This window comes from Conger conger, chromosome 8, assembly GCF_963514075.1.
Source record: "Conger conger chromosome 8, fConCon1.1, whole genome shotgun sequence".
NCBI classification, from domain to species: Eukaryota; Metazoa; Chordata; class Actinopteri; order Anguilliformes; family Congridae; genus Conger; species Conger conger.
The window spans coordinates 3,879,395-3,902,529 of NC_083767.1; the positions used below are offsets into that span (position 1 = coordinate 3,879,395).

The window sequence follows — 23,135 nt, forward strand, 5'->3', positions numbered from 1 at the left end:
TGAAGACAGAAGGGCCCAATGAGAAAGCCTGGGAACTGAGCAAAGGGGGGGGGGGGGGTGCAGGGGGGTGGTCTGCTGACCCACACTGACCTCCCCACCTCCCACTCCCCATCTCCTCCTCAGAATCGCTCATCTCTCCTTTTGTAAGCTCCCTCCATCTCGTTCCGCAACTTGATAATCGCTGCCTCCCCCCAGACGGTAATCGCTGACAAATAGGCCAGCTGATTGGCTGTTAAGTGCTGACCTAAACCCCAGTACAAATTCCTCACTGACCACATCAGAGGCTGCAGACCGTCTCCACTCCTCCGGGACCGCACAGTCACATTACACGACCCGCTGGACGATCCAAACTCATTACACAACCCTCAGAGAAGCCAAGCCCAAAACACAACCCTCAGAGAAGCCAAGCCCAAAACACAACCCTCAGAGAAGCCAAGACCAAAACACAACCCTCAGAGAAGCCAAGCTCAAAACACCAAGAGGACTGAAACTCACATTGGTGAGTGACATTACAAATGAGCAAGATGCAGTATGATTGAGCTAATTAAAGAATAAGAGCAGAAGTTGCCACAAAAATGGTTCGGTCCTTGCTGTGCACCCCTGGGCCTGTATCACAAAGCAGGATTACCAAATTAGGTGAATAACTGCAGAGTAAAATTCAGAACGGCTCTTTTTACTTCAGTCCAGATTTCGGGTTTGAGAGTGTGTTCCAGGTTTTGTTCTGTGCATGGGCCTGTATCACAACGCAGGATTACTGAGTTAGCTGGATAACTGCACTGAGTAAAACCCACAAAGCAGGATTACTGAGTTAGCTGGATAACTGCACTGAGTAAAACCCACAAAGCAGGATTACTGAGTTAGCTGGGTAACTGCACTGAGTAAAACCCACAAAGCAGGATTACTGAGTTAGCTGGGTAACTGCACTGAGTAAAACCCACAAAGCAGGATTACTGAGTTAGCTGGATAACTGCACTGAGTAAACCCCACAAAGCAGGATTACTGAGTTAACTGGATAACTGCGCTGAGTAAAACCCACAGAGCAGGATTACTGAGTTAACTGGATAACTGAGTAAAACCCACGAAGCAGGATTACTGATTTAGCTGGATAACTGAGTAAAACCCACAGAGCAGGATTACTGATTTAGCTGGATAACTGAGTAAAACCCACGAAGCAGGATTACTGATTTAGCTGGATAACTGAGTAAAACCCACAGAGCAGAATTACTGATTTAGCTGGATAACTGAGTAAAACCCACGAAGCAGGATTACTGATTTAGCTGGATAACTGAGTAAAACCCACGAAGCAGGATTACCGATTTAGCTGGATAACTGAGTAAAACCCACGAAGCAGGATTACTGATTTAGCTGGATAACTGAGTAAAACCCACGAAGCAGGATTACTGATTTAGCTGGATAACTGATTAAAACCCACGAAGCAGGATTACCGAGTTAGCTGGATAACTGAGTAAAACCCACGAAGCAGGATTACCGATTTAGCTGGATAATAGTGTTGAGTAAAACCTGGACGGAAGTAAAAAGAGCTGTTGCTCAGTGCAGTTCAGCAGCTGCTCGGGGGACACTCACCCGGAGGCGATGAGAGCGCGGGACTGGGCGACGGCGATCCGGTGCAGGGCGGGGCGACTGAGGCCGGCCAGGCTGGCGCGGGGGGGCAGCGGGGCGGCGCAGGCAGAGCTCAGAGTGCGGGGGGCCGGAGCGGAGGACGAGGTGCTGGTCGCCGTGGAGATGAGCGTGGCAGTCGGCACGGCGGTGGTGTAGGTGGCGGAGGAGGAGGAAGAGGAGGAGGAGGAGGACGACGCGGAGCTGGCGGCGGCGGAGGCTGCGGGCGGCTGCAGCTGCTGGGGCGGGGGCGGGGGCGGGGGGGGCAGCGGGGGCAGGGGCGGGGGCGGCGGGCGGGTGGAGGACAGGGACAGGGCGGCGGTGGCCGGCCCCAGCAGGGAGAAGGAGTGGGCGAAGCTGCTGGCGCTGGCGCCCGTCACGTTCTTATAGGGCGAGAGGGAGCGGGAGAAGGACAGGGGGTGGGGCAGGGTGTAGGAGTTCCCCCCGCCCATGGCCGCGGAGGACAGGCGGCCCCCCATGGGCGCAGACTTGGGGCTGGGCGGCTTGCTGGGCGGGGGCTTGCGGCCCAGCGTGTGGGCCATGGCGCTGGTCTTCACGCTGAACACCAGCATGCACTGCTGGCAGGCGCAGGGCTGTCCCAGCGGCGTCAGCGACGTTCCCGGGAGCGTCCCGCTCGGATAGGCGCTCCCGTTGCCCGGGGCGCTGATCCCGGACACGCCCACGCCCAGCAGGGCTCCGGACGGGCCCCCGCCCCCCGCGCCCGCGCCCCAGCCGTGGGACTTGGGCAGCGGGCCGGAGACCAGCGGGTAGGCCAGGTCGGACCGGCGCTGGATGCGCCGGCGCCGCTGGGTCTGCCCGTTGATCTGGGTCATGGTCTGGAAGTCGATGAGGTAGCAGAACCCGAGCGGGGACAGGTCCAGCCAGGGCTGCTGCCGGTCCCGCGCCGCCTGGATGGCGATGCCCACCTCCGTGTCGTAGGCCGTCCAGGACCCCGCGTCGTTCTCCCACTCCCACAGCCAGCCCTGCCCCGGGGCCGACGTGGGGTCGTAGAAGCTCCGCCGCACCGGCCGCAGGGTCCCTGGGGGGGGGCATAAAAAAGCAGAAATTAGACATTTCACTTCCATTTTATTACAGGAAATTAGTCACAGATATACAAAAGAGAGCACAAGAACGAGATTTGTGTATTTTCACTGTGGGCCACGATCAGGGGTCAAAGATTGATTGCGGGGAAAGTTACAGCTCAGAACAAAATGCCGCACAGAAAAAGGACAAAGCCTCGTGCTGAGGTAACCAGCCCTGTTCCTGGAGATCTGTCGTCCTGTAGGTTTTCACTCCAACCCAAACAAAGCACACCTCATTCAACAGCTAGGCAACTAATTAGTAGAAGCAGGTGTGCCAAACTAGGGTTGCAATGCAAACCCACAGGATTGTAGATCTCCAGGAACATGGTTGGTAACCATTGGCTTAGTGGCTACGGTGCTTGACTGGGATCAGGAAAGTTGGTGGTTCAAGCCCCTGTGTAGGCACAATAAGATCAGTGCAGGTGTTGGGCCCTTGAAAAAAGGCCCTGAACCCCACACTGCTCAAGGGGGATCGTCTCCTGCTTCAACTAATCAACTGAACATCACTTCATCCTTTACAGCACGAGGTTAAGGCCCCCAGCCAGTCTCAAATACCGCTTAATCTCCATGAGATGTTTTATTTCATCATATCAAAGTACAGCCAATTTCATTACAGGAAATTAGACATCGACACAAAAGGGAGCTCAAGGAGCTCGTTAACGAGATTGTGTATTTCACTGTGGGGCCACGGGGTCAGGGGTCCGATTGTGGAATTATGCTGTAATTTCACACTTTGACCAAAATGCGCAGCGTCTGTTGTTGTAAGGGCGGGTGGGGGGGGGGGGGGCACAGGAGCGCTGGTCAGGTCCCTCTGAGCGAGACGCCCGAGGGCACAGCCAACGCAGGAATGCAGATCAGCAGACGCACACAAAGGGCCCGAGTGCAGTTAGCAGGCCGCAGGGCCGGGCAGAGCGCCGCCATGCTTATGTAGAGGAGCGAACGCCGGCACTTTCACGAAACGCCAGTCAGCCGGCTCAGGAACTACAGCGCAGAGCGAAACGCTATCTCAGGAAAACACCGTGAAAAAGCCCACCACCGACCGGAGCAGGGAAAAGGAAGGCCCGGACTTCACAGAGTGAGGATTCACCGTCTTTACACAAATAGTTACCTTCCATTACACTCAATGACATGCACTCAGCCCCTGCTCCCACAATATGACTTTTCCCCCATCGCCATGGTTGCCTGGCTGAGAGTGGTTTTTGTTGTTGCCTGGCAACTTCTATGCCACCGGGCTAGGAATGCGCCGGTTGCCTCCAAGTCAAACTTTGAGGTCCAACGCCAAAATGAACATGCCAGCCCTGACAATGAAGAACTCCTTCATTAGAGCTGGACTTCGGGATGAGGGACATATTTGCAGCAAGTTGGACAAACTTGAGGCATCCCTGGTGACCTTTCTACAGCAAGATCCCCCAGACATAATCAGTTGTTCAGAACTTCACAAGTTCAACAGAATACGTGTTTATGCTTGCAAATGAGACAGCACAACAGCCCTTACTACACTTTTTCAATAGAAAAAGGTCAAATTAAGCAGCCATGGTGTGTGTACACCCAATAGACAGATAATTAGCATCATTAAAGTAATTGTAATGATCAATAACAGTACAAAGAACAGGATTTGGTCATTTTCTGTAGTCAATTTCTTTCATTCATCTTTATTATGGAGGAATAAACGTTTAAAAGCTTTTAGCGCTGCGATAGTACAGAGTTAAAAGAATTTGGGTTAAAAAAACGATTGCGAAAAAAAAGTGTTGTAAAGCGAGATTCCTGTCTTGCAGAAAGACAAACATAAACATTTGCTGAGAGGTGTTTTCGCAACAAAAAAAAAGTATTTTTCTCATTTCATACTTGCTGACTTTGGTTTGTTTTTCTCACTCTTTCTCCATCGCATTACTGATGGGGGTGGCATGAGACCCAAGTCCATTTTTTTTTTTTTTTGGTTCTGCAGAGTATATTTAAAATGATTTGACAGCCAGCCTTGACCAGACTTACAGAGCGCTGATATATGCGTTCTGCATCTCTGTGCAAACCCACGACATGTCCAGGGACATGAAAGCAACAGCTTCTTACATTTCTCCTCTTTTGGTGAATTATGAAGACAGAGGACGACCTCAGAGTTGGGCTCTAATCTCTCCCCTCCTCCCGCCCGCTTCCTGAATAGTCGTCTGTCGCGCCCCTGAACCCCTCTTTCTCTGCGTTTTCTTCCCAGGCAGGGGGGCCTACATGCTGGCCTCTCAGCAGAGGGGGGGGGGGGGGCTCTCTAAACATAGAAACTGCTCCATGAAATTGCTAGGTTGGCAGCTTTGCCATTTCTTCTCTTGCTGAAATGTGATGTTATTTATTTGATTTGACCCGTAAAGGTACTTTTTGCGCTCTGTAGTTGTCCCCACTTTGCCCGTGCGGAAACGCAGAGGTGCAGAGGAGCGCGGAGGAGCACGGAGGAGCGTGGAGGAGCGCGGAGGAGCACGCTTACAGAGAACTTCCCCCTCAGCCCTGACCACATGATGATCATCAGACCAAAGTCCAGCACAATGCAGTGTTTTCTCCTGCCTGGAAAATCCCTCTTATTAACCTTCAACTTGAATTAGGCACACAAGAGGAGTGTTGGCACCCAAAATCGAGAGAGAGGGGGGGGACTAAAAACACTTCCATTCCTCTCTCTTGGCTTTCATTCCTTCCCCCCCAACTTTCTCTCTCTCCGTTCCCCCGGTCCTCCTCTCCCCATGATCTGCTCACCCCTTCCCCCCACGGCCAACATCCCCGCTTTGTTCTGTTCGTCCAAATTAAAATTCAGCTTGAGAACTGAATTCTCCCCCCCCCCCCCCCGCCCAGCCGGGGATAGGACCGTCTCCTCGGGCCGGGCACCTCAGGAGAATGCAGCTGACCCTTGACCTTGCCCGGTCCCAGCTGTGCGTGTGTGCGGTCGGACCAGCTGGCTCTGCACAGCACTCCAACACACAAAGGAGCAGCGGCACGGACACCTCCCTGTCTGCAGAGCTCCGACCCACACCCTTCTCCACTGGCATTCTCGCATTGTGTGGAACAATCCTTTATGACGTCAGCCTCCCTCCCAACCTGCATGCAGATCCCAGCAGGCCCTCACCCGGGCCGACTCTGGAACAGCGCTCGTAGGATTCGCACCTTGCACACCTCGGGCGTCTGAATCCCAGGGTGCCAGACAGAGTCTGCTGCTCACCGATGCGTTTCAACAACAGCGCAGCGATGCTTAAAGGGGTTGCTCTGGAGTACAGCCATGTCATCAGAGAGTTCTACAATCTAAAATATCCTTCGTCGGACACGACAACAGTGAGCCAATCAAAAACATAGCTACACGAAAGCTGGTATCATATCAACAAACAAAAAGGGAACTCTCTTTAATTTGTTCATTGGCTGAAGGATCCTTGTTTTCATTTCCAAGGCCTAAATCGGCTTCCGATTGAAAGACACAAATACGTGCAGACATCCCTCCGGTACAGGGCATGACATGGTGATATATACTCATTGGGCACTTTATTAGGAACACCAGTGATTACCTAATCAGCCAATTGTGTGGCAGCAGTGCAATGCATACGATCATGTAGATATGGGTCAGGAGCTTCAGTTAATGTTCACATCAACCATCAGAATGGGGAAGGAATGTGATCTCAGTGACTTTGACCGTGGAATGATTGTTGATGCCAGACAGGGTGGTTTGAGTATCTCAACAGCTGATCTCTTGGGATTTTCACACACACTAGTCTATAGAGTTTGCAGAGAATGGTGTGAAAAACTAAAAACACCCAGTGAGCAGCAGTTCTGCAGTTTCCTGACATTTAACATATATTTAAACACAGGGAGATTAAAATCTCCTTTGCAAGGCATAGCTACTAAGCAAGATAAGATATGAAACTATACTATCACACCACTAAAATACTACATTCCAAGTAGATAAATATGTCATTGGATTTGAGATACAGCTCCAACAAGTGTTCACTGAACTCGATAATGGAGCTGAGTGCCAATGTGTGCTCTTGACTTAGTTTCCCTGATGTATCCTCTTCTCTTTCATTTAGTGTCGTATTCAGTGAACTGGTTTCCCATATTAATATTAATATTAAGCCATTAATATTCTGATATTCACTGCCACACTTGTTACGTATGAATACTGACTGCTACGATTACAATACTTGTAGTCAAACAACACTAAAATGCAACATTCAATTTCAAAACACAATGGTTATCACCATATTCCACAGCAGAACAGAACTAAAGAGGCGAAACAAAATTCCTTAAAACTCAAAATCAGAACAAAGAAGGTCCACACGTTTAGTTTAAGGGTTAACAAAATAATCAGTGGGGTTTTCTTTCCTCCCCAAGGCTTGGACTTTATGAAGTTTTAAAGACAACTCCCTCTCCCTCTCCTTTTCCCACCAATGTGAGTCCGAAGCAACAGCTGCAATAGGAATTTTTGCAGCAGTAGGAAAACGATGTACTTTACTGAAATCCAGAAACCATCTGTTCTACATCACCGCACATTAACGCATAAAACTTAATCCAAAACTTTAATAGCCGTTATCATCGCTGGCGTCCACTTGTTCTCTTCTCGGAACACAATGACGAATAAACACAAATATGTTCACACCTTTTACCAATATCTAGAATTGATTGTTAACAATAAAGTTGTTAGATATCTTTAGTCGCGAGTTTAAGACGCCTTGTATTAGGGTCAGAGCGCACACAAAAAAAAACTAAGTGTTAGGGGGATTGGGGGGTGACGTGATGCATTTCAAAGTATGAATTTGAATGGGGAGTATTTAACGAAAACAATACCTGCATGTCAATGAAATCAATCGCAATGATTCTTTATTACCCAATGTGGAAATCCTGAGGGCCAATGATCGGCCCATCGAGCTAACATTTGCATTCGTGTGCAGGAACCCGTCAGCCAGTCGGATTCCCATTTGCAGGACGACATAATGAGCCGCGAACGGACAGGTGACAGTCATCTTATAATGTAGAACGGTGCCAGGATTTGTGTACACACGTAACTAAACCACAATTGTAAACGTGAAGCAAATGGAATCAGCTTTGATTAATGCGTTGAATCGCGACGTCTAAGTATTTGATTTGGGCAGCTACCAGAACCGACCAGATGCGTTTTGCTCTTTCTTTGTACGCGTTATTCTCCGGTCTCGCACTGTTGGTCATTTCAGCTAGCTAATCAACAATTCCTCAGGCTTTGTAACGATACTGAATTCAAACCATCAAGGCCTTGATCGCTAATATCTATCCGATGTTAGTTAGCTAGAATAAAGAAAATAACCATAACGTCACGAATCAGACATTTTTCATATCTTACCTGTGTCCTGTCTAAATTGGTGCATGGATTGCAGGTCTATAATGTAAGGCGAAAGACGGGTGTCAACCTGGCCCAGCACAACACTGCCGCCGCGAGGGTCGCCTCGAATCACAGCCTCGATGTGGTGAGACACGGCCGGGCTGTAAGGACGCCAGCGCCCGTGTTCGTTCAGCCATTCCCACACGACCACGGCAGACGCAAGCAACATCGTATTCCTGAAAGAAAACGAGCATTCTTTACTTACACGTTGACTGAAATTAGCTAGCATTATAGCCTGGGAAATTCAGAATGGGGGGAAAAAAAAAAAAACATAGCTAAAGCTAGCAATAGCACGGCTAAATGAGCAATACGCTACCTGGCTAACTTAGCATGATACATTTGTTCTCCATCAGCACAAAGCGGAAGAACAGTTTAAGTTCGCTACCGTTAGAGCTACTCGAATGGTTGATAGTGATGGAAATGTAATTTATTAGCTAACGTTAGCTTGCAAAATTAGCATGATGCGTTTGGCCCCCCACGCCATTGTTTGTAGCTACACCAGCTTTTACGGTGACAAAATCTGTGTTGACTGTTGGCCCTTCACTAAATTGGGTTTAAGTTAGCTAGCTAGCAAGTACAGTATGCATTTTGGATTGTAATATAGTTAAATGGGTAATACAAAATAAGAATGTTTGCCAATGAACGTGGATATGTGATATATGCGAGAGAAGATGGTCCATAAATCTTCTCGCGAACAACAGGTAGCTCTAGCCAGCTAATGATTATCATAAACAACCTAAGCTAATTTACGCGTTATGAAATCGTAATGTTTCTGTCTGCGTTGTGGTTGGTATGAAATGAGGTGCCTGTGCAGTATTAGCTAGAGTCTTTACCAGTGTAAACGTTAGAATTTAAATGTAACTTAACTATCTAGTCGGCTAGCAATGGACAATATAGCGATGGGCATTGCTAGCGTCACCAACAATCACTTTGGCACAATCACTCCATTATAAAATACATATGCAACAGATTGAGTGCAAAGTATGAGGGATGAAAGCTTCAGCAGATTAAAGCGGCAGCTGTTTTCTTAATGTTGCACATTTATCAAATCCAAATAATATTTACCTAGCTAGTTGCATGTATTCACTCAAATTGAAGGTAAATAGGCATATTCACCAACGACTTTAGCTTGGTCCTTGTTGACAAAACGTCCTTTGTGTCTCCAATCAAACCAAAGACGGCGAACTGACAGTCTGTCGAAATTCATGTGTGTCCGTCTCGTCGTTCCATGCGAATGGATTTTTTTTTCAGTTTCACGGCTATTCTGCTAATTGGAAGTACAAACACTGTATCAAGCAAGCCTGTGCCGAAGCTAACGTCAATAATGATATATTCCGATGCACAAGCGCCCGTTTTCTTTCTACGTTTCCTTTATGAGAAGGCATCAGATGACGACAAGCCGCCCCATTTTTTTTATTTATAAAAAGACTATTTCTGATGTTGTCTACTTGGCTTATTTTTCGTCTTCTGTACCCATTTTTCTTATCCTTTCTCCATAGACTCGTCTTTCTACGCAATGAAAGCGAGAGTGACGGTGGGTGTGTGTCTGTGTGTCACCAGGTCTGTTGCCACGCCCGATGCAAACATTGTGCTCTCGCTAGTCGCCAATCGCGTTTCAGAAGCCCGCCCTCTTGCAGTCAATCACTCCGCCTATGCACCTGAAGTAAAACACAGTTAGCAAGCTCAACGCTTGGACTGCTTCAGTAACACCATGATCACCATTGGCTGATTACGCTTAGCTGTCATGGATAGATCATTGTTCAAAAAAAAATTTGTGACGGGAGTTGATATCGTACTCCTTAACCCGTTAACAATTGTAGCGATTGCAAATGAGAAAACCTACATCCCAAAAGGATATGGAGATGCCGGGGATTGAACCCGGGGCCTCATACATGCGAAGCATGCGCTCTACCACTGAGCTACATCCCCTCAGTAAAATTAGGGCGTAAAAGTGCTATGACTACTTTACCCATAGCCTATGAAATCTGTACCGTTCGGCAAGGCACATAAGTATTGTCACGAGAGGTTACGTGTATTGCGAGGGTAAAAGCGCATAACATATTAACACATAACGAAGTCGTAAAGCGAATGATCAAGCTCAATCAGTTCACTTCACTGAGCAATGATACTACTTTTGCTTCTATTTAATGCAACGCCGCCGACGGTGTAGACAGGTTGGCTCCATAGCTCAGGGGTTAGAGCACTGGTCTTGTAAACCAGGGGTCGCGAGTTCAAATCTCGCTGGGGCCTTCGCAACATTTTTTGCTCTGACTGCAAGCTAGCAGTGAACAACGTAAAACAAAAAACACTTGCAATACGGGCAGCCGAGAAAACGTAAAAAAAACCTATTATTCCTGGACTTTTATCTGAAGGTGTATTTTCAATTATACCTTCAATACCATTATACCTCAGAGCCCGGATAGCTCAGTCGGTAGAGCATCAGACTTTTAATCTGAGGGTCCAGGGTTCAAGTCCCTGTTCGGGCGGAAGTTTTTTTAAAATTCTATTTGTAGCATTAAAACGTAACATTTGCCACTAGCCGATAAAGCGTACTGCGATGCAAAATAAATATGAACGTATAACCATGAATAACTATTGGGTTATCAGGTCAGATTTAACATGTTAAAATTTCACCAAGCACAAGAGTGCTGAGACAACCCCTAAAACTGAATACAAATGACATTACATTCATTTAGAAGACACTCACCTCCATAATCCAATTATTAATAAGTGAATTAGCATATGCACGTAAAAAATAAATAGGGTTTGTTTAACTGGACATTTTCTTTGTACAGATTGTGTTGTTTTGGGACTGTGTGTTGTGATACCTTCACAGTGTTTTTATAGCACGTTCAACTCTTTTATTATCCACATAGCAAGGGAAATGTCATTTTCCACAATATGAGTCATGTAAAGTAACCTGAGGAAGACCAAACAGGTCAAAACGTTGTCTGTCTCACTCACTTTAATATGTTCACTAGGGAACATTAATAGCAGTGTTAGTTCCTTGCTTTGTACCTGGGACCTACATTAAATACTTTGGCTGTGCACTTACCCCTATTACACTAGTGACAGAAGTAACAGTGATCTTCAAGTATTGAAATTGTCAATGCAAATTAACTTTGGTCCGAAAATCGTTTTAGAAATTGTAAATAATCCTGCTAACCACAACACCATCACAGAAAAGGAGCGCCCAACGTGGGGCTCGAACCCACGACCCTGAGATTAAGAGTCTCATGCTCTACCGACTGAGCTAGCCGGGCAGATAGCAACCTTCTGGAAAATAAAGTCATATAAACAGTGTCAATGAGAGTATAGCGTTCCAGAAGACCGCCTAGCAAAAAAGTAATACCACCCCTCTCCAGTCGTCTTCGCAAAGAATCTACGGGTCTGGGCTGTGTATGACAAAGTCCGGCTGCTTGCTGTCAACCTGCACTGGTTCAGGATCTTTTGTTGTCACGGGTATCGGTAAGAATCCATCCAGCCGGTTTATAATTTAAATGACACACACGATGCAACAACATGAGCACAATCCAGGGGTACTGCATTGAGGGTGCGCTCTTGGTGATTTATGATGTGCATTGTTAGGGACATACTAGAGCAGGTAAACCTGAACAGGCTTTTATGACTGCTACAGTGTGAGTTAGAATGGGGAGGAGCTGGCTAACAGACAATGGGGTCTCCAACGCCACCCTTATGTACGGGTGCCACAGCTAACAGCATTGGGATGGGACCTGAATCCAAATTTCACGTTTTCTTCCTGAGGGTCCCCAAAATGTCAGGATTAAATATGGCAGCCACGGCAAGTGCGGTTCGGTTCTGAATTATGAAAAGGGAGGGACAAATTATATTCCCTCGCTCTCCTCCCTCCCACCATCGGCTAGTGTCAAATGCATTATAGTGTTTTATGCAACAATAAAAATAAAAACACCAAAATAGGGATTTTAACATTTGACCCTCCGATTAAAAGTCTAATGCGCTACCAACAAGTGATAGACAAGTGTAATGAACACTATACACGCCATGAAATGACTTTGGAATTACCTGTCTTTGTGACACCTTTACTCAAAAGCATGAACAAAAATACATGTTGGCTAAAGTATTTGACAACGTTAAATTATCAATTCTTAATTGATAAGAATCACAAGCTTTCTTCTTGTTGGAAGCTCTCATTTTATAATCCAAAATGTGGAACTTATTGTCAAACTTTTTAACTACTTTTATACTTTCTCTATCAGCTATCTTGTCTCATATATATTTGCAGGAGAAACTGTATAGGCTACCACTGCGTTTCCCAACACTTTCACATTTTACAGAATATCACGGCACACCACCACACTACTCTCAAAGCGAGTGACACACATTCATATAAAATGTGAACAGAAGGCCTGAATGTTCTTGCTGGAAATGATATGGCCTACTAGTAGAGTATTACTATTAGGCTTATACGAGTGTGTAGCTAGCTAAGCTAGCGAAGTAGTTTTAACAGACTATTGCAACCGTATCTACATAGATGTAGCGAGTAGCTGTAGACTTACCGCATGAAATAGGCGAGTGTATCAAGCTTGGTCAGCCGTTAGGAAATTAATTCATGGAAACTTCTTTTTGATTAATTGATTATTCATACACCTGAGCTGGCCTGACGCACGGCCGAGGCACATCGGTTGGGAAACGCTGGTCTACCCTTTCAGTTTTCAGGGCAGCACCTGAGATTACAGAATAAATCATTTAGAATAACAGGTTTAAAGTAGTAGCTAACTACGGAGTTACAACGGATAATAATATCTTGAACAGAGTATTAACGTTAAAATGTTTCCGGATTTAGTTTAGTTTAGTTTTTCAGATTGGCTACTACGTAGAAATACAGCGAGGCGTAGTTACCACATGTGAATGTGCTATCGTGCCCAAGAATAAACGAAAATAACCAACTTTTTCCCGGATCTTCTGCCTTTGCATCGAAAATGCATCAGACAAACAAAATACACGCACACAATTTTGTTGACGTTATCACTCTCTTTTATCGAGAGTGATAAAATTTCAGCGAGGTTAAATAAAATAATGGGAGTTAATGGGATCGAGACAAATTTGAGGATGTGGCGATACCGTTAGCCTAACGGTCGGCAGGAATATGCTAATATTCACTCAATCAAAATAAAATGGCCTCCAACACATGCGTCTTTCTGGTTGTTTCTTCCGTCTAAATTTAGTTCTAACCCCCTGTTCGTATTTACGCTGTAGCTAACTCGGACGCCATATTGAACTCAATCCGATTGTTGAGAAGATGACAGAGAAGCGATCTTTTTTTTTTTTTTCAGAGAAACGATCTCAGTTCCTGGGACGTTGTCTGAACAGCGATTGGTGTCCGTACTAGGCTTTAAAGGAGGGGTTTGTATAGTATGTTTAACATATATATATATATATATATATATATATATATATATATATATATATATATATATATATGTATATATATATATACTTATTATCTTATTAACCGGCAGGAGAGTCTGACTCCCGAAAACCAATCACAGGCCGAGTTCCATTTTTGCTTCCACTTCTTTCCAATCGGTGTTATGCCTGGTCCATTTCTTCCCAATCAAATCTTCCTACTTCTGCGGTATATTTCTTGCCAATCAGAACTCACCCTGCCCATCGACTTACCAATCAAATGTGGCATTGCAGTTTTGGATGACAGATTAGGATTGGCTGCTGAAATAGCTGGATAAATTCACTGAGTAAAACCCGGAACCCTTCAAAAACTGGAACATGGACTGAAGTAAAAATCAGCTGTTCCGGGTTTTACTCTGATAATTTATCCAGCTAACTCAGTAATCCTGCTTTGTGATATACCCCCTGTAGCATAACCCATAACCCTATGGCATTATTAGCTGTTCATGTGTTATGATTTTTCTGATGGCAAAATATATATTGATATATAGTTATATATTTTTGGTTATTATTAGTTTAACAGCTATTCAGGGTTTTCTGATTTATTTTGTATTTCAAGAGTTTTTTTTAAGGAAATAAAAGTGGTTAACTACTCATGCAGTAGATGGATCTGAATTGTTTACTGAATTAACATTTATTTTAATAAAAGGGAACACATTCAGGCTGCTTCATTACACATATTATTCATTTCTTATTTTTAGTCCATTTACATAGATGAAAATAACAATGTACATAACAAAGGACAATGAGTTTTATATGTCTCAGATGGGGATCGAACTTCCGACCTTTGTGTTCCCACCAATGTTCCTCTAAAATGAAAAATATTGCTGCTTATTTTCTCTTTTTGCTACGCTGACACATGACAACCCTAAATTCATAATTTTTCAATTTCAACTTCATCTATTCCCTTCTCACCCCTTGTTTTTGTTCGAGGGAGAGTCTGGCCCCCGAAAATCCAATCCAAGCCAAACCCAGTCCTGGGTTTTGCTTCTATTTATCTCCAATCCCGTGGTCTGCCCCATCAATGTCTTATCAATCAAATCTTATGCTCTTCATAATACTGCAGTCATCCTTGTTTCTGCTGTGTGTTTGCTGTGTTTCTGCTGTGTGTTTGCTGTGTTTCTGCTGTGTGTTTGCTGTGTGTTGTCAGAAAGTTAAGGCTTTATTTAAATGATTTTTTATGTATTTGGGGTTATAATGGGAGGAACAACCACTTGATATGCAGTTTAGAACAAGTGCAGACTTACAGGAACTCCTCAGTAACACTCTACCCTGAGTAATATGATGATATGACTCATTTTTAAATACTATGATTGTATGTATGTACGCATACATTGTATTTATTACTAAAAAGTGATTATTTATTTCTTATTTTTGTGACACACAAGTCATTTTTTGTATTTTATATAAAGTCAGTTTACTATCTGGAACAAGAAATATTTTTCATTTGTTTCACTCACTTCCAATATAAATGTTTTACATGAAAAATATACACAACATAGAAAATACAAAAATAACCATATAATGTACAAAATAACCCAATGGAAATATGTGAAAATGTATTTAAACACAAGATACACCCCAGTTTCCTTTTTCGTTCTTAATCTATTTGTGAGTCCATTTCCAGACTTGATCTTCTTCACCCTCGTAGATTTTTGTCCCTATCTCCCTTTTCTGAATTATCTTTACACACCTCATGTTCATTTTAAATCTCCCTTTCTCTAGCTCGAAGCTCACCTTCTTCCCTCTGGTTTTATTTTTATTTTTTCTCTCTCACCATGTTCCGTCGTTCAGAGCTCAGTCAGGTCACACTTGTTCGTATCTACCTCATTTGTCTTCTCCTCTGCCCAGATGGCATTGCCAGAAAACTCTTTCAGGTCCGCCAGCAACCCTTCTCCTGCCTGACGACCCTCATCTCCCTCCTTCTTCTCCTCCTCTTTCTCTTTCTCTTTCTTCTCATCCATCACCTCTGTTTTTTTCTCCTCCTTCTTTTCCTGGCTCGCTCTCTTCCCCTTCTTTCCCTTGAGCATGGCTCCGTCGCCCGGGCAGAAGCCCTCCAAGCTGGAGTAGTCATCAGAGGAGTCCTCTTCTCCCTGCTCATCCTCTGCCAGGCTCTCTCCCTCATGCATGCTCTCCTTCTCCCTGCACTCTTCCTCCTCCCTCTCCTCCTCCTCCTCCTCGTCATCATCATCCTGCCTGCCCATCTCTTCGTCTTCGCTGGTATGGCCCCTCAGCAGTACCCGCCTCCTGCTGTCGATGGCCCTGCCCGTGTTTCGTGCCCACTCCATGGCGGCGTTCAGGAGCTTTGCGGGGGCGTACTGGCCATCAGTCTCCTGGTTAAGCCGCCTGTAGAAGAACACCAGGGCCAGGATGATGACCACCAGCAGGATGACGAGGAACACTATTAAGCCAACAGGTGGCGTGTAGGGCACATTGGTGGACGAACTGGCTGAACGCTTCCTTCGGACTGGGGTGTCCTCTTTACCGGGAATTTCACGGATGAATTTCCTTGATAGAGAATATACTCCCTCTCTGGCATCAGGAAACCCAGTAGCGTCTTTGGAGCCAGTATAAGCTTCCATGTCTGTGGTGGAAGCCATGATATAATTTCCGGTGACAATGTGAAGCGTCAGAAGGCAGAGTAATGGCAGATAGGAGGCGTGCAGTGGCTGTGCTGTGGATGATTTCATAGTGGCTAGACGTGTGAGGGAAAGATAAGACAGATGAGAAATGTATATATTTTTATTTTTATGATCCATAGGGCAACATTCAGTACAGTTCTTATATAAGTGGCAGATCTGCACAGTGAAATATAATAATAATAATAATAATAATAATAATAATAATATACATTAAAAAGCATAAAATCAACTCAACCCAGCTACACATATATGTACTCTGTTTGAGTCAAATGAACACTGGACATTTACGGTATGATCAGATAATTGCTCAGTGCATACACCTGAAAAGTCCTGGGCCAACAGTCTGTTCACAGTGCAGGAGAGGTGCACTGGCAGTCTGTTCACAGTGCAGGAGAGGTGCACTGGCAGTCTGTTCACAGTGCAGGAGAGGTGCACTGGCAGTCTGTTCACAGTGCAGGAGAGGTGCACTGGCAGTCTGTTCAAAGTGCAGGGGAGTGGCAGTCAATGCACAGTGTGCTGCGGTAGAGGAGATAAGTCCATTTTTAGTTGATTTTTTGATTGTGTGTGTGTGTGTGAGTGTGTGTGTGTGTGTGTGAGTGTGTGTGTGTGTGTATGTGTGAGTGTGTGTGAGTGTGTGTGTGTATGTGTGAGTGTGAGTGTGTGTGTGTGTGCGTGTGTGTGTGTGTGTGAGTGTGTGTGTTTGTGTGTGTGTGTGTGTGTGTGTGTGTGTGTTTGTGTTTGTGTTTGAACCGAAAGAACTGCACAGAATACATGTTCATATTCTCTTGTGCACTCTCATGCTCAGGAACGGTGCAGTGTTAAACACAGTGACACAAAGTTTGCTTTATATGTAGATGTAAAATCAAAGGTCTGCCATTGCTGCTGAGCATGCACCCAGCCTCGCTGGGGCAGGATGTGGCCGTGTGTTTGCAGGGTCCTTATAATTCAGCGACAGGAAGTCAAAAGGCTGTGGTTGAAACATATTCCACTCTTGTTTCAATTTGCAGACGAGAAACACAGTGCGCCGAGGCATGAGCAGTTGTTTCCAATACAAACTCAAATTAGGGATTTTCAGCAATTGTTCATATTGTTCATGTCCGTCTGAGACGCGGCTGAATTCGTTTTTTTTGGATGACAAAAAAATGTAGCAGTGAAAATAGTTGCAAAATAATATTTTTTGAGCATTGTAAATGCATCCGCAAATGAACAATAAACCATATAATATACCATGCTGCATGGTCATTATGTTTATGGGTATCAGGTACACCAAACTGAGTACAAATCCATTTGCACTGCATTGGATCGAACATATGATCTTTCGATGAATAACTATGCAGGACTAAATATCACATGAAAAACCTCATACTGACTGTAGGTTACTTCTATATTAAGTGTCTGGTCTCAGACAATTCCTCAGGAAGCCTCACAATATCTTGAGCTTCTGCTGAGAACCCTAAAACCAATTTTAAGTATTGTTTCTTGAGAGGAAGTCATAAGTAAAGACAAGTTTACATTGAAACGAGACATACTGATGCAATTTTCACCTCATACTGTGCAACATTGACATACGATTAAACACGCAGGAAAGAAGGGCATAGGAAGATAAATGAGTTTGTTCTTTTTCTTGTTGAAGTAAAGAGGTGTGGAGGGAGGGGAAGTAACAGAGGAGCACAGGAGGAAAATATTGGTGAGAGAATCACAGGCGGACGGGAGAGGTTATGTAAAATTACAGTCAGACAAAGACGAGTGAAAGTTACAGAAGGAATGCTCAAGAACAGTTGGCCGCCCTTGCGTCAGAACAAGGAAGCTTATATGTCGCATTTAAAAATGATAAAACAAAATGTTTCATGACAAATTAAGAACTCTACTCACATTCCTGTGTTTGCCAAACGCAATCCTTGTGGGGAGCAAGAGGAAATTACAATGAATGAGAAAAAAAGAAAGCGTGCCTAAAGAAAGCGTGCCTAACATGTGAAATTGCAGGTACCCAATTAGCTGAATGAAGCAAGTCAGGGAGAGAAGTTGGGGCGGATGTGAGAGAGAGAGACAGGAAGTGGGGAGGGGGTGGCAAGTGTGAAGCTAGCAGCCTTTTAATTTAATTTGCAATAAACTGCTGCAAGGCTTTTTCAGGCATTGCCATAAAACACAATGATAGAGGTTTGGGAGCCATGAAACAGAAATTTTACAGTTGGAACTATTGAGGAATTTAAAAGAAAAAAATATATGAACATTGGACCTATGGATAGGCACCAAATATAACTACAAGTTATAAAAGCTTCATTGGAACCACCTTTATAATGCATCTTGTGCTATTTGAAATGTAGATTACAGTCATTTAATGAGTAGAATAGGAATATACTTTGCAACTGTTGTGTGAATTGAATTGACAACTGAAGGGTAATGATAAGTCTTGAAAGGAAAGGAAAGTTGAAAGGAGATGTTGTGCTCTACTAATACATGACTAATGTACAGATAGTCATGGATGATCTGCCTTTGTCTCAAACTCATCGGCCCCTGCAGCAAATTTGTATGTGTTGATGCCGCCAGTTCAAACTGCAGTTTGCCGCACTGTTGCACTCCAACAGGAAGTGCCTTAGAACACAGACACTGGCTGAGATTGAGATAAAGGGGCCAAGGCTTCAACCCTGTGCCTGTTTGTTCAGTTCACTAACAGTTGCACAAATACAGACCATTTAACCCCTTTTTTCTTTTTTCAAATATCGAAGCTAAGCATACTAATGAATGCCAGTGATGGTATAGCAGCCCACTGCAGGCCTGTCAGGGAAGATTTTTTTGTTAGGCGTGGTTTTGCATCGCTATATGGAAGAGGGGGTGAACATCTGTACTATGAATAACTGTTCATATAACACGCTTATGTGCTGACTATGCATGGAAAATTGGTTCCACTGGCCTGTGAAATGATTTCAGTTGTTTCTCTTCCTCTTTCTATGAAGATACTGATCTTGTAGATCGTGCAGTCAGTCCTCTGGCAGTCTGTGTGTGCAGTCAGTCCTCTGGCAGTCTGTGTGTGCAGTCAGTCCTCTTGCAGTCTGTGTGTGCAGTCAGTCCTCTTGCAGTCTGTGTGTGCAGTCAGTCCTCTTGCAGTCTGTGTGTGCAGTCAGTCCTCTGGCAGTCTGTGTGTGCAGAAGGGTCCTCTCGGCTGTCTGTTATCCAGCAGGGCATTCAGGAGCTTTACTGAGACAGTAATGAAACTACAGATGGCTGTTCCGGGGATTGAACTGCAGGTGTAGAATGAGCTTTTTTTTTTTTTACATTGCAGTTATTTTGCTGATGCATGAATCCAAAGCGACTTACAGTTTATTAGACTAAACAGGGGGCAATCCCCCCTGGAGCAATGTGGGGGTAGGTCTGTTAAAACAAGCACACTTTTACAACAAGCTTGAAGGAAGCACCATTGATTACTGCCATGTTTTAATGAGGCCGTTATGGGGGCTTTTTACTGAGGTATGCTGGGGTCATCTTTTTTCCCATGCCCCTTTGCTGCCCAATCTGCCCTCCACTACACAGATGGCAAAGTGGCAGTCTGTCATGGCAGTACAACTTGCCAGAAATATTGATAGAATAAGAAACTTTCTCTCCAGTGTGCAAAGGTAGTAAACAACCACTACGACCACACATAAGGCATCTTGACGAACTTCCTTGTGCAGGTTACACCCAACCTGCTCTTTTAAAAGCTTCCTCTTTCCGTGTAACATGGTACAGTAGTCTGCCTGCCTTCTTTGAGCGTATTTTCTAGCACAAAAGCACTGTTTTGAGCACTAAAATCATGGACTTAAGGTTTGGGACACAATTATTTTTGTATGTAGTTGTACACAATGCACGTTTGGTTTCTTATCAATTGTTCTGTGGCTGAACTATAAATGGTTGTTGTAATGACCAGCAGGTGTCTATGCCTTCAGTGCCACATTCTACCATGTCAGGTACACGGTTGATGGGTTGGGGATATGAAAATTTGCGGCGCCCTCCGAGGTACTCGGACCCAGGTTTCCGTAGGTTATTTTTTGGTACTTAGGTACTTAGGTACTTTGGGGAGGGAGCGCAACAGAGACCCTTTCGTGATTGGCCGAGCCGTGAGTCTTTGGTAGCACAATCCAATCAAATCCCCGTTGGCTACTGTAAATCCAACCCAAGAATTGCAGGAGGCAGCCAATCAGAGCACGTATCCCAACCAAAAAATGTGAATAATAGTACCGAATTGTACCAAGAATAAGCCAATCAGAGCACATATGGTATGGTATGGTAATATGTGGCCAACCAGGGTATGTATCCCTACGGAAAATTAAATTAATCAGTCGCTTGCTCGCTGAGAGAACCGTGAATATTTTGTTTTACTTGGATATTTCTTCCCCGACATCGCGAGAAAAATTCGTCGTGGTTGGACGAAATGCGGGATCCAACAGGTTGGACCAGCGATTCTACCTTGCCAGTGGTCGTTATGGACACGTAGAGTAACGTTAGCTACCAACTGTAAAGAAATATAAATGTAACAATATGAAGCAAGTTACCTCAACTGTCACAGTGTCAGCTTCAAAGAGTTCAAAGAGCAAGGTAACGTTAGCCAGCTAAGCGTTCACGGTTATTAATATAGCTATTTATATCAAATTAATTTATTTAAATAATCCCTTGTAGCTAGCTGGATTGAGCTCTGGGCATTTCCTGCTCTATAAATTAATCTAATGGACCTCGACACCCTATCACAATAAGAAAATACAATGTCCAAGAAATTACTTATTAGCTAGCTAACGTTAGCTACTTAGAAACATGGACAATAAATTCCACCTGCCATTGTTTTGTTGGGCCACTTGATGGCGCCATTTTATTGCCCCGTGAGGGTCGAACTCGACGCTACATCTTTTGAGATTTAACGTTGACGCTATTGCGCATGTAATTTCGGATTGCCACTTTAATTTGTTTTGGTTTTTTTATTCTGTTGTAAACAATTTGTAACCGACTGCTTTTAAAATGGATCTTGAATCACGTAGTTACGCATAAAAACTATTTGAGTGACATCACACATTTCTAGTAGTTATTCGTCGAGCAACTACGGGTGCCCGGCTGGCGGTACCCGAAGAGCGAAAGTCTGTACGGCCGATCCAATGGCGATCCTGGGTCTATGTTTCGAGCGCCAACCGCATGCCGAGTCCTAGGTTTGCTTCACCAATGAAATGGCCAGGTCTAGGTTTTGCAGTCCAATCGCTGCGCGCTTTCAGACTTTCGCTCAAGCGTCCAATCACCGCACTCGGTCAGACTTTCGAAGAGGAGCGAAGCGGTGGGCACGAGCGCTGCTGACGGCACAGCCGTCGATCCATCGAGACGAACAGGTACGTTTTCATTAACACTAGTAAACTCTCTCGGCCCTCAGAATTCAAATACTTACCCCAACTTTGTTAAGCGGCATTAGCTTTAGGTAACCTAGACTGGTGCTAGTTTGGGAAGCTGGATGCTTTCAGCTAATACAGTGATTTTGAACCTTAACATGGTTAAAAATTTTGATGGTGGACAACCGAAAAATGTATTTCTGGAAACAACATGAAACAACATGAATATCATGATTACAATCTCAGTCTAATCTTAAATTAACGTGTTGTGGACAATAATTCTGCTTAGGTGGAATTTTAACGTGACGAAAATTCCTGTTTTTGTGGCTTTTAAGGGCTCATTTTACCAGCGTTCCATCAATGTTAAATGCTGGACCCCAGGCTGAAAAACAGGCAGATTTCACTGACCATTCCATTCTTTACGTATATGGAGCTCGAAAATGGTGACGCGACAATAGCTTTTACTGGTTTACTTCGCGCGCTCATACATGACAGTTGATGGCGGTTCCAACTGTCAAAAGTGACTGTAGCCCTGTCAATATTTTCGCTGGATACTCGGTATGTCCCGCCTTATAAGTCCATTTACATAGCGACAGAACTCAACGATCAGGCCGAATCACTGATAGAAACAAGAGAAATGAATGACGATTAGAAAATGTATAACTTTTAAAGATTTAAATAAATCCTATGGTGCGATTAGTGATTTTGAACCTTAACATGGTTAAAAATTTTGATGGCGGACAACCGAAAAATGTATTTCTGGAAACAACATGAATATCATGATTACAATCTCAGTCTAATCTTAAATTAACGTGTTGTGGACAATAATTCTGCTTAGGTGGAATTTTAACGTGACGAAAATTCCTGTTTTTGTGGCTTTTAAGGGCTCATTTTACCAGCGTTCCATCAATGTTAAATGCTGGACCCCAGGCTGAAAAACAGGCAGATTTCACTGACCATTCCATTCTTTACGTATAGGGAGCTCGAAAATGGTGACGCAACAATAGCTTTTACTGGTTTACTTCGCGCGCTCATACATGGCAGTTGATGGCGGTTCCAACTGTCAAAAGTGACTGTAGCCCTGTCAATATTTTCGCTGGATACTCGGTATGTCCCGCCTTATAAGTCCATTTACATAGCGACAGAACTCAACGATCAGGCCGAATCACTGATAGAAACAAGAGAAATGAATGACGATTAGAGAATGTATAACTTTTAAAGATTTAAATAAATCCTATGGTGCGATTGGACGGTGCGCCTCTACTGTGAAGTAAAAAAGTCGACAAATTACGTTTTCTGTGAGAAATGTATTGGCGAACTCACGTGAACACACAGCGGTCTACATTCTAAAGGCCCTTCCACACCAAGGCGGATTTTCCACGCGAATTTCCGCACGGAATTCCGCAGATTAACAAACTAATGAGTTCTAATGAGTCTGTGCACACCAAAAGGCGAAATTCGCTGCGCGGAAAAAAATATCGGATCAGTCCGATAAAGCTCCACTTTGCCCTCCCTATTAAAATATCCCTAGAGACCCAGAGGTTTCATTGAAAATGTTAAGTGTGTCAATTGTGTTTTTGTAGGCCCTCTTATCTCATTGGGTATGACTATAATGGCAGTGCGGATTTGTGTT

The 23,135-nt window shown here is 44.4% G+C and overlaps 2 protein-coding genes and 4 non-coding genes across 9 annotated transcripts in view; 2 read left to right on the forward strand and 4 right to left on the reverse strand.

Moving 5' to 3' along the window:
- The window catches only part of dtx4a (deltex 4, E3 ubiquitin ligase a), a 22,913-nt gene extending 13,301 nt beyond the window's left edge, over nt 1-9,612 (reverse strand). The window contains exons 1-3 of one of the 3 annotated variants that reach the window (XM_061251408.1): nt 9,190-9,612; nt 8,035-8,249; nt 1,585-2,656 (exon numbers count right to left, since the gene is read on the reverse strand). In XM_061251408.1, the coding sequence (XP_061107392.1) occupies nt 1,585-2,656; nt 8,035-8,242 (1,280 nt within the window). In that variant the 5' untranslated portion in view covers nt 8,243-8,249; nt 9,190-9,612. Of the gene's footprint in view, nt 1-1,584; nt 2,657-8,034; nt 8,250-8,389; nt 8,468-9,138 lie in introns of those variants that run through there. The other 2 variants (XM_061251407.1, XM_061251406.1) reach the window with 2 other exon arrangements.
- A 318-nt stretch (nt 9,613-9,930) lies between these two features.
- trnaa-cgc (transfer RNA alanine (anticodon CGC)) lies at nt 9,931-10,002 on the reverse strand. The gene has a single exon. It is a non-coding gene; the product is annotated as a tRNA-Ala (tRNA).
- A 248-nt stretch (nt 10,003-10,250) lies between these two features.
- Nucleotides 10,251-10,323, forward strand: trnat-ugu (transfer RNA threonine (anticodon UGU)). The gene has a single exon. It is a non-coding gene; the product is annotated as a tRNA-Thr (tRNA).
- Nucleotides 10,324-10,486: 163 nt separating this feature from the next.
- trnak-uuu (transfer RNA lysine (anticodon UUU)) lies at nt 10,487-10,559 on the forward strand. Its single transcript has one exon. It is a non-coding gene; the product is annotated as a tRNA-Lys (tRNA).
- Nucleotides 10,560-11,263: 704 nt separating this feature from the next.
- On the reverse strand, nt 11,264-11,336 carry trnak-cuu (transfer RNA lysine (anticodon CUU)). The gene has a single exon. It is a non-coding gene; the product is annotated as a tRNA-Lys (tRNA).
- A 2,796-nt stretch (nt 11,337-14,132) lies between these two features.
- si:ch211-119e14.1 (uncharacterized) lies at nt 14,133-18,169 on the reverse strand. Of its 2 annotated transcripts, XM_061252405.1 has the most exons (3): nt 18,036-18,160; nt 16,484-16,679; nt 14,133-16,216 (listed from the first exon to the last, which is right to left on the reverse strand). In XM_061252405.1, the coding sequence occupies exon 3, from the start codon at nt 16,209-16,211 to the stop codon at nt 15,312-15,314; it is 900 nt and encodes a 299-aa protein (XP_061108389.1). In that variant the 5' UTR covers nt 16,212-16,216; nt 16,484-16,679; nt 18,036-18,160; the 3' UTR covers nt 14,133-15,311. The 2 variants fall into 2 exon arrangements, with proteins under 2 accessions (XP_061108389.1, XP_061108388.1); XM_061252404.1 differs by lacking the exon at nt 16,484-16,679 and having other exon boundaries at nt 18,036-18,169.
- Nucleotides 18,170-23,135: the final 4,966 nt, after the last annotated feature.

Bases quoted from the DNA above. Each gene is read 5' to 3' on its own strand.
- si:ch211-119e14.1 (XM_061252404.1), bottom strand. From the start codon at position 16,211: ATGAAATCATCCACAGCACAGCCACTGCACGCCTCCTATCTGCCATTA.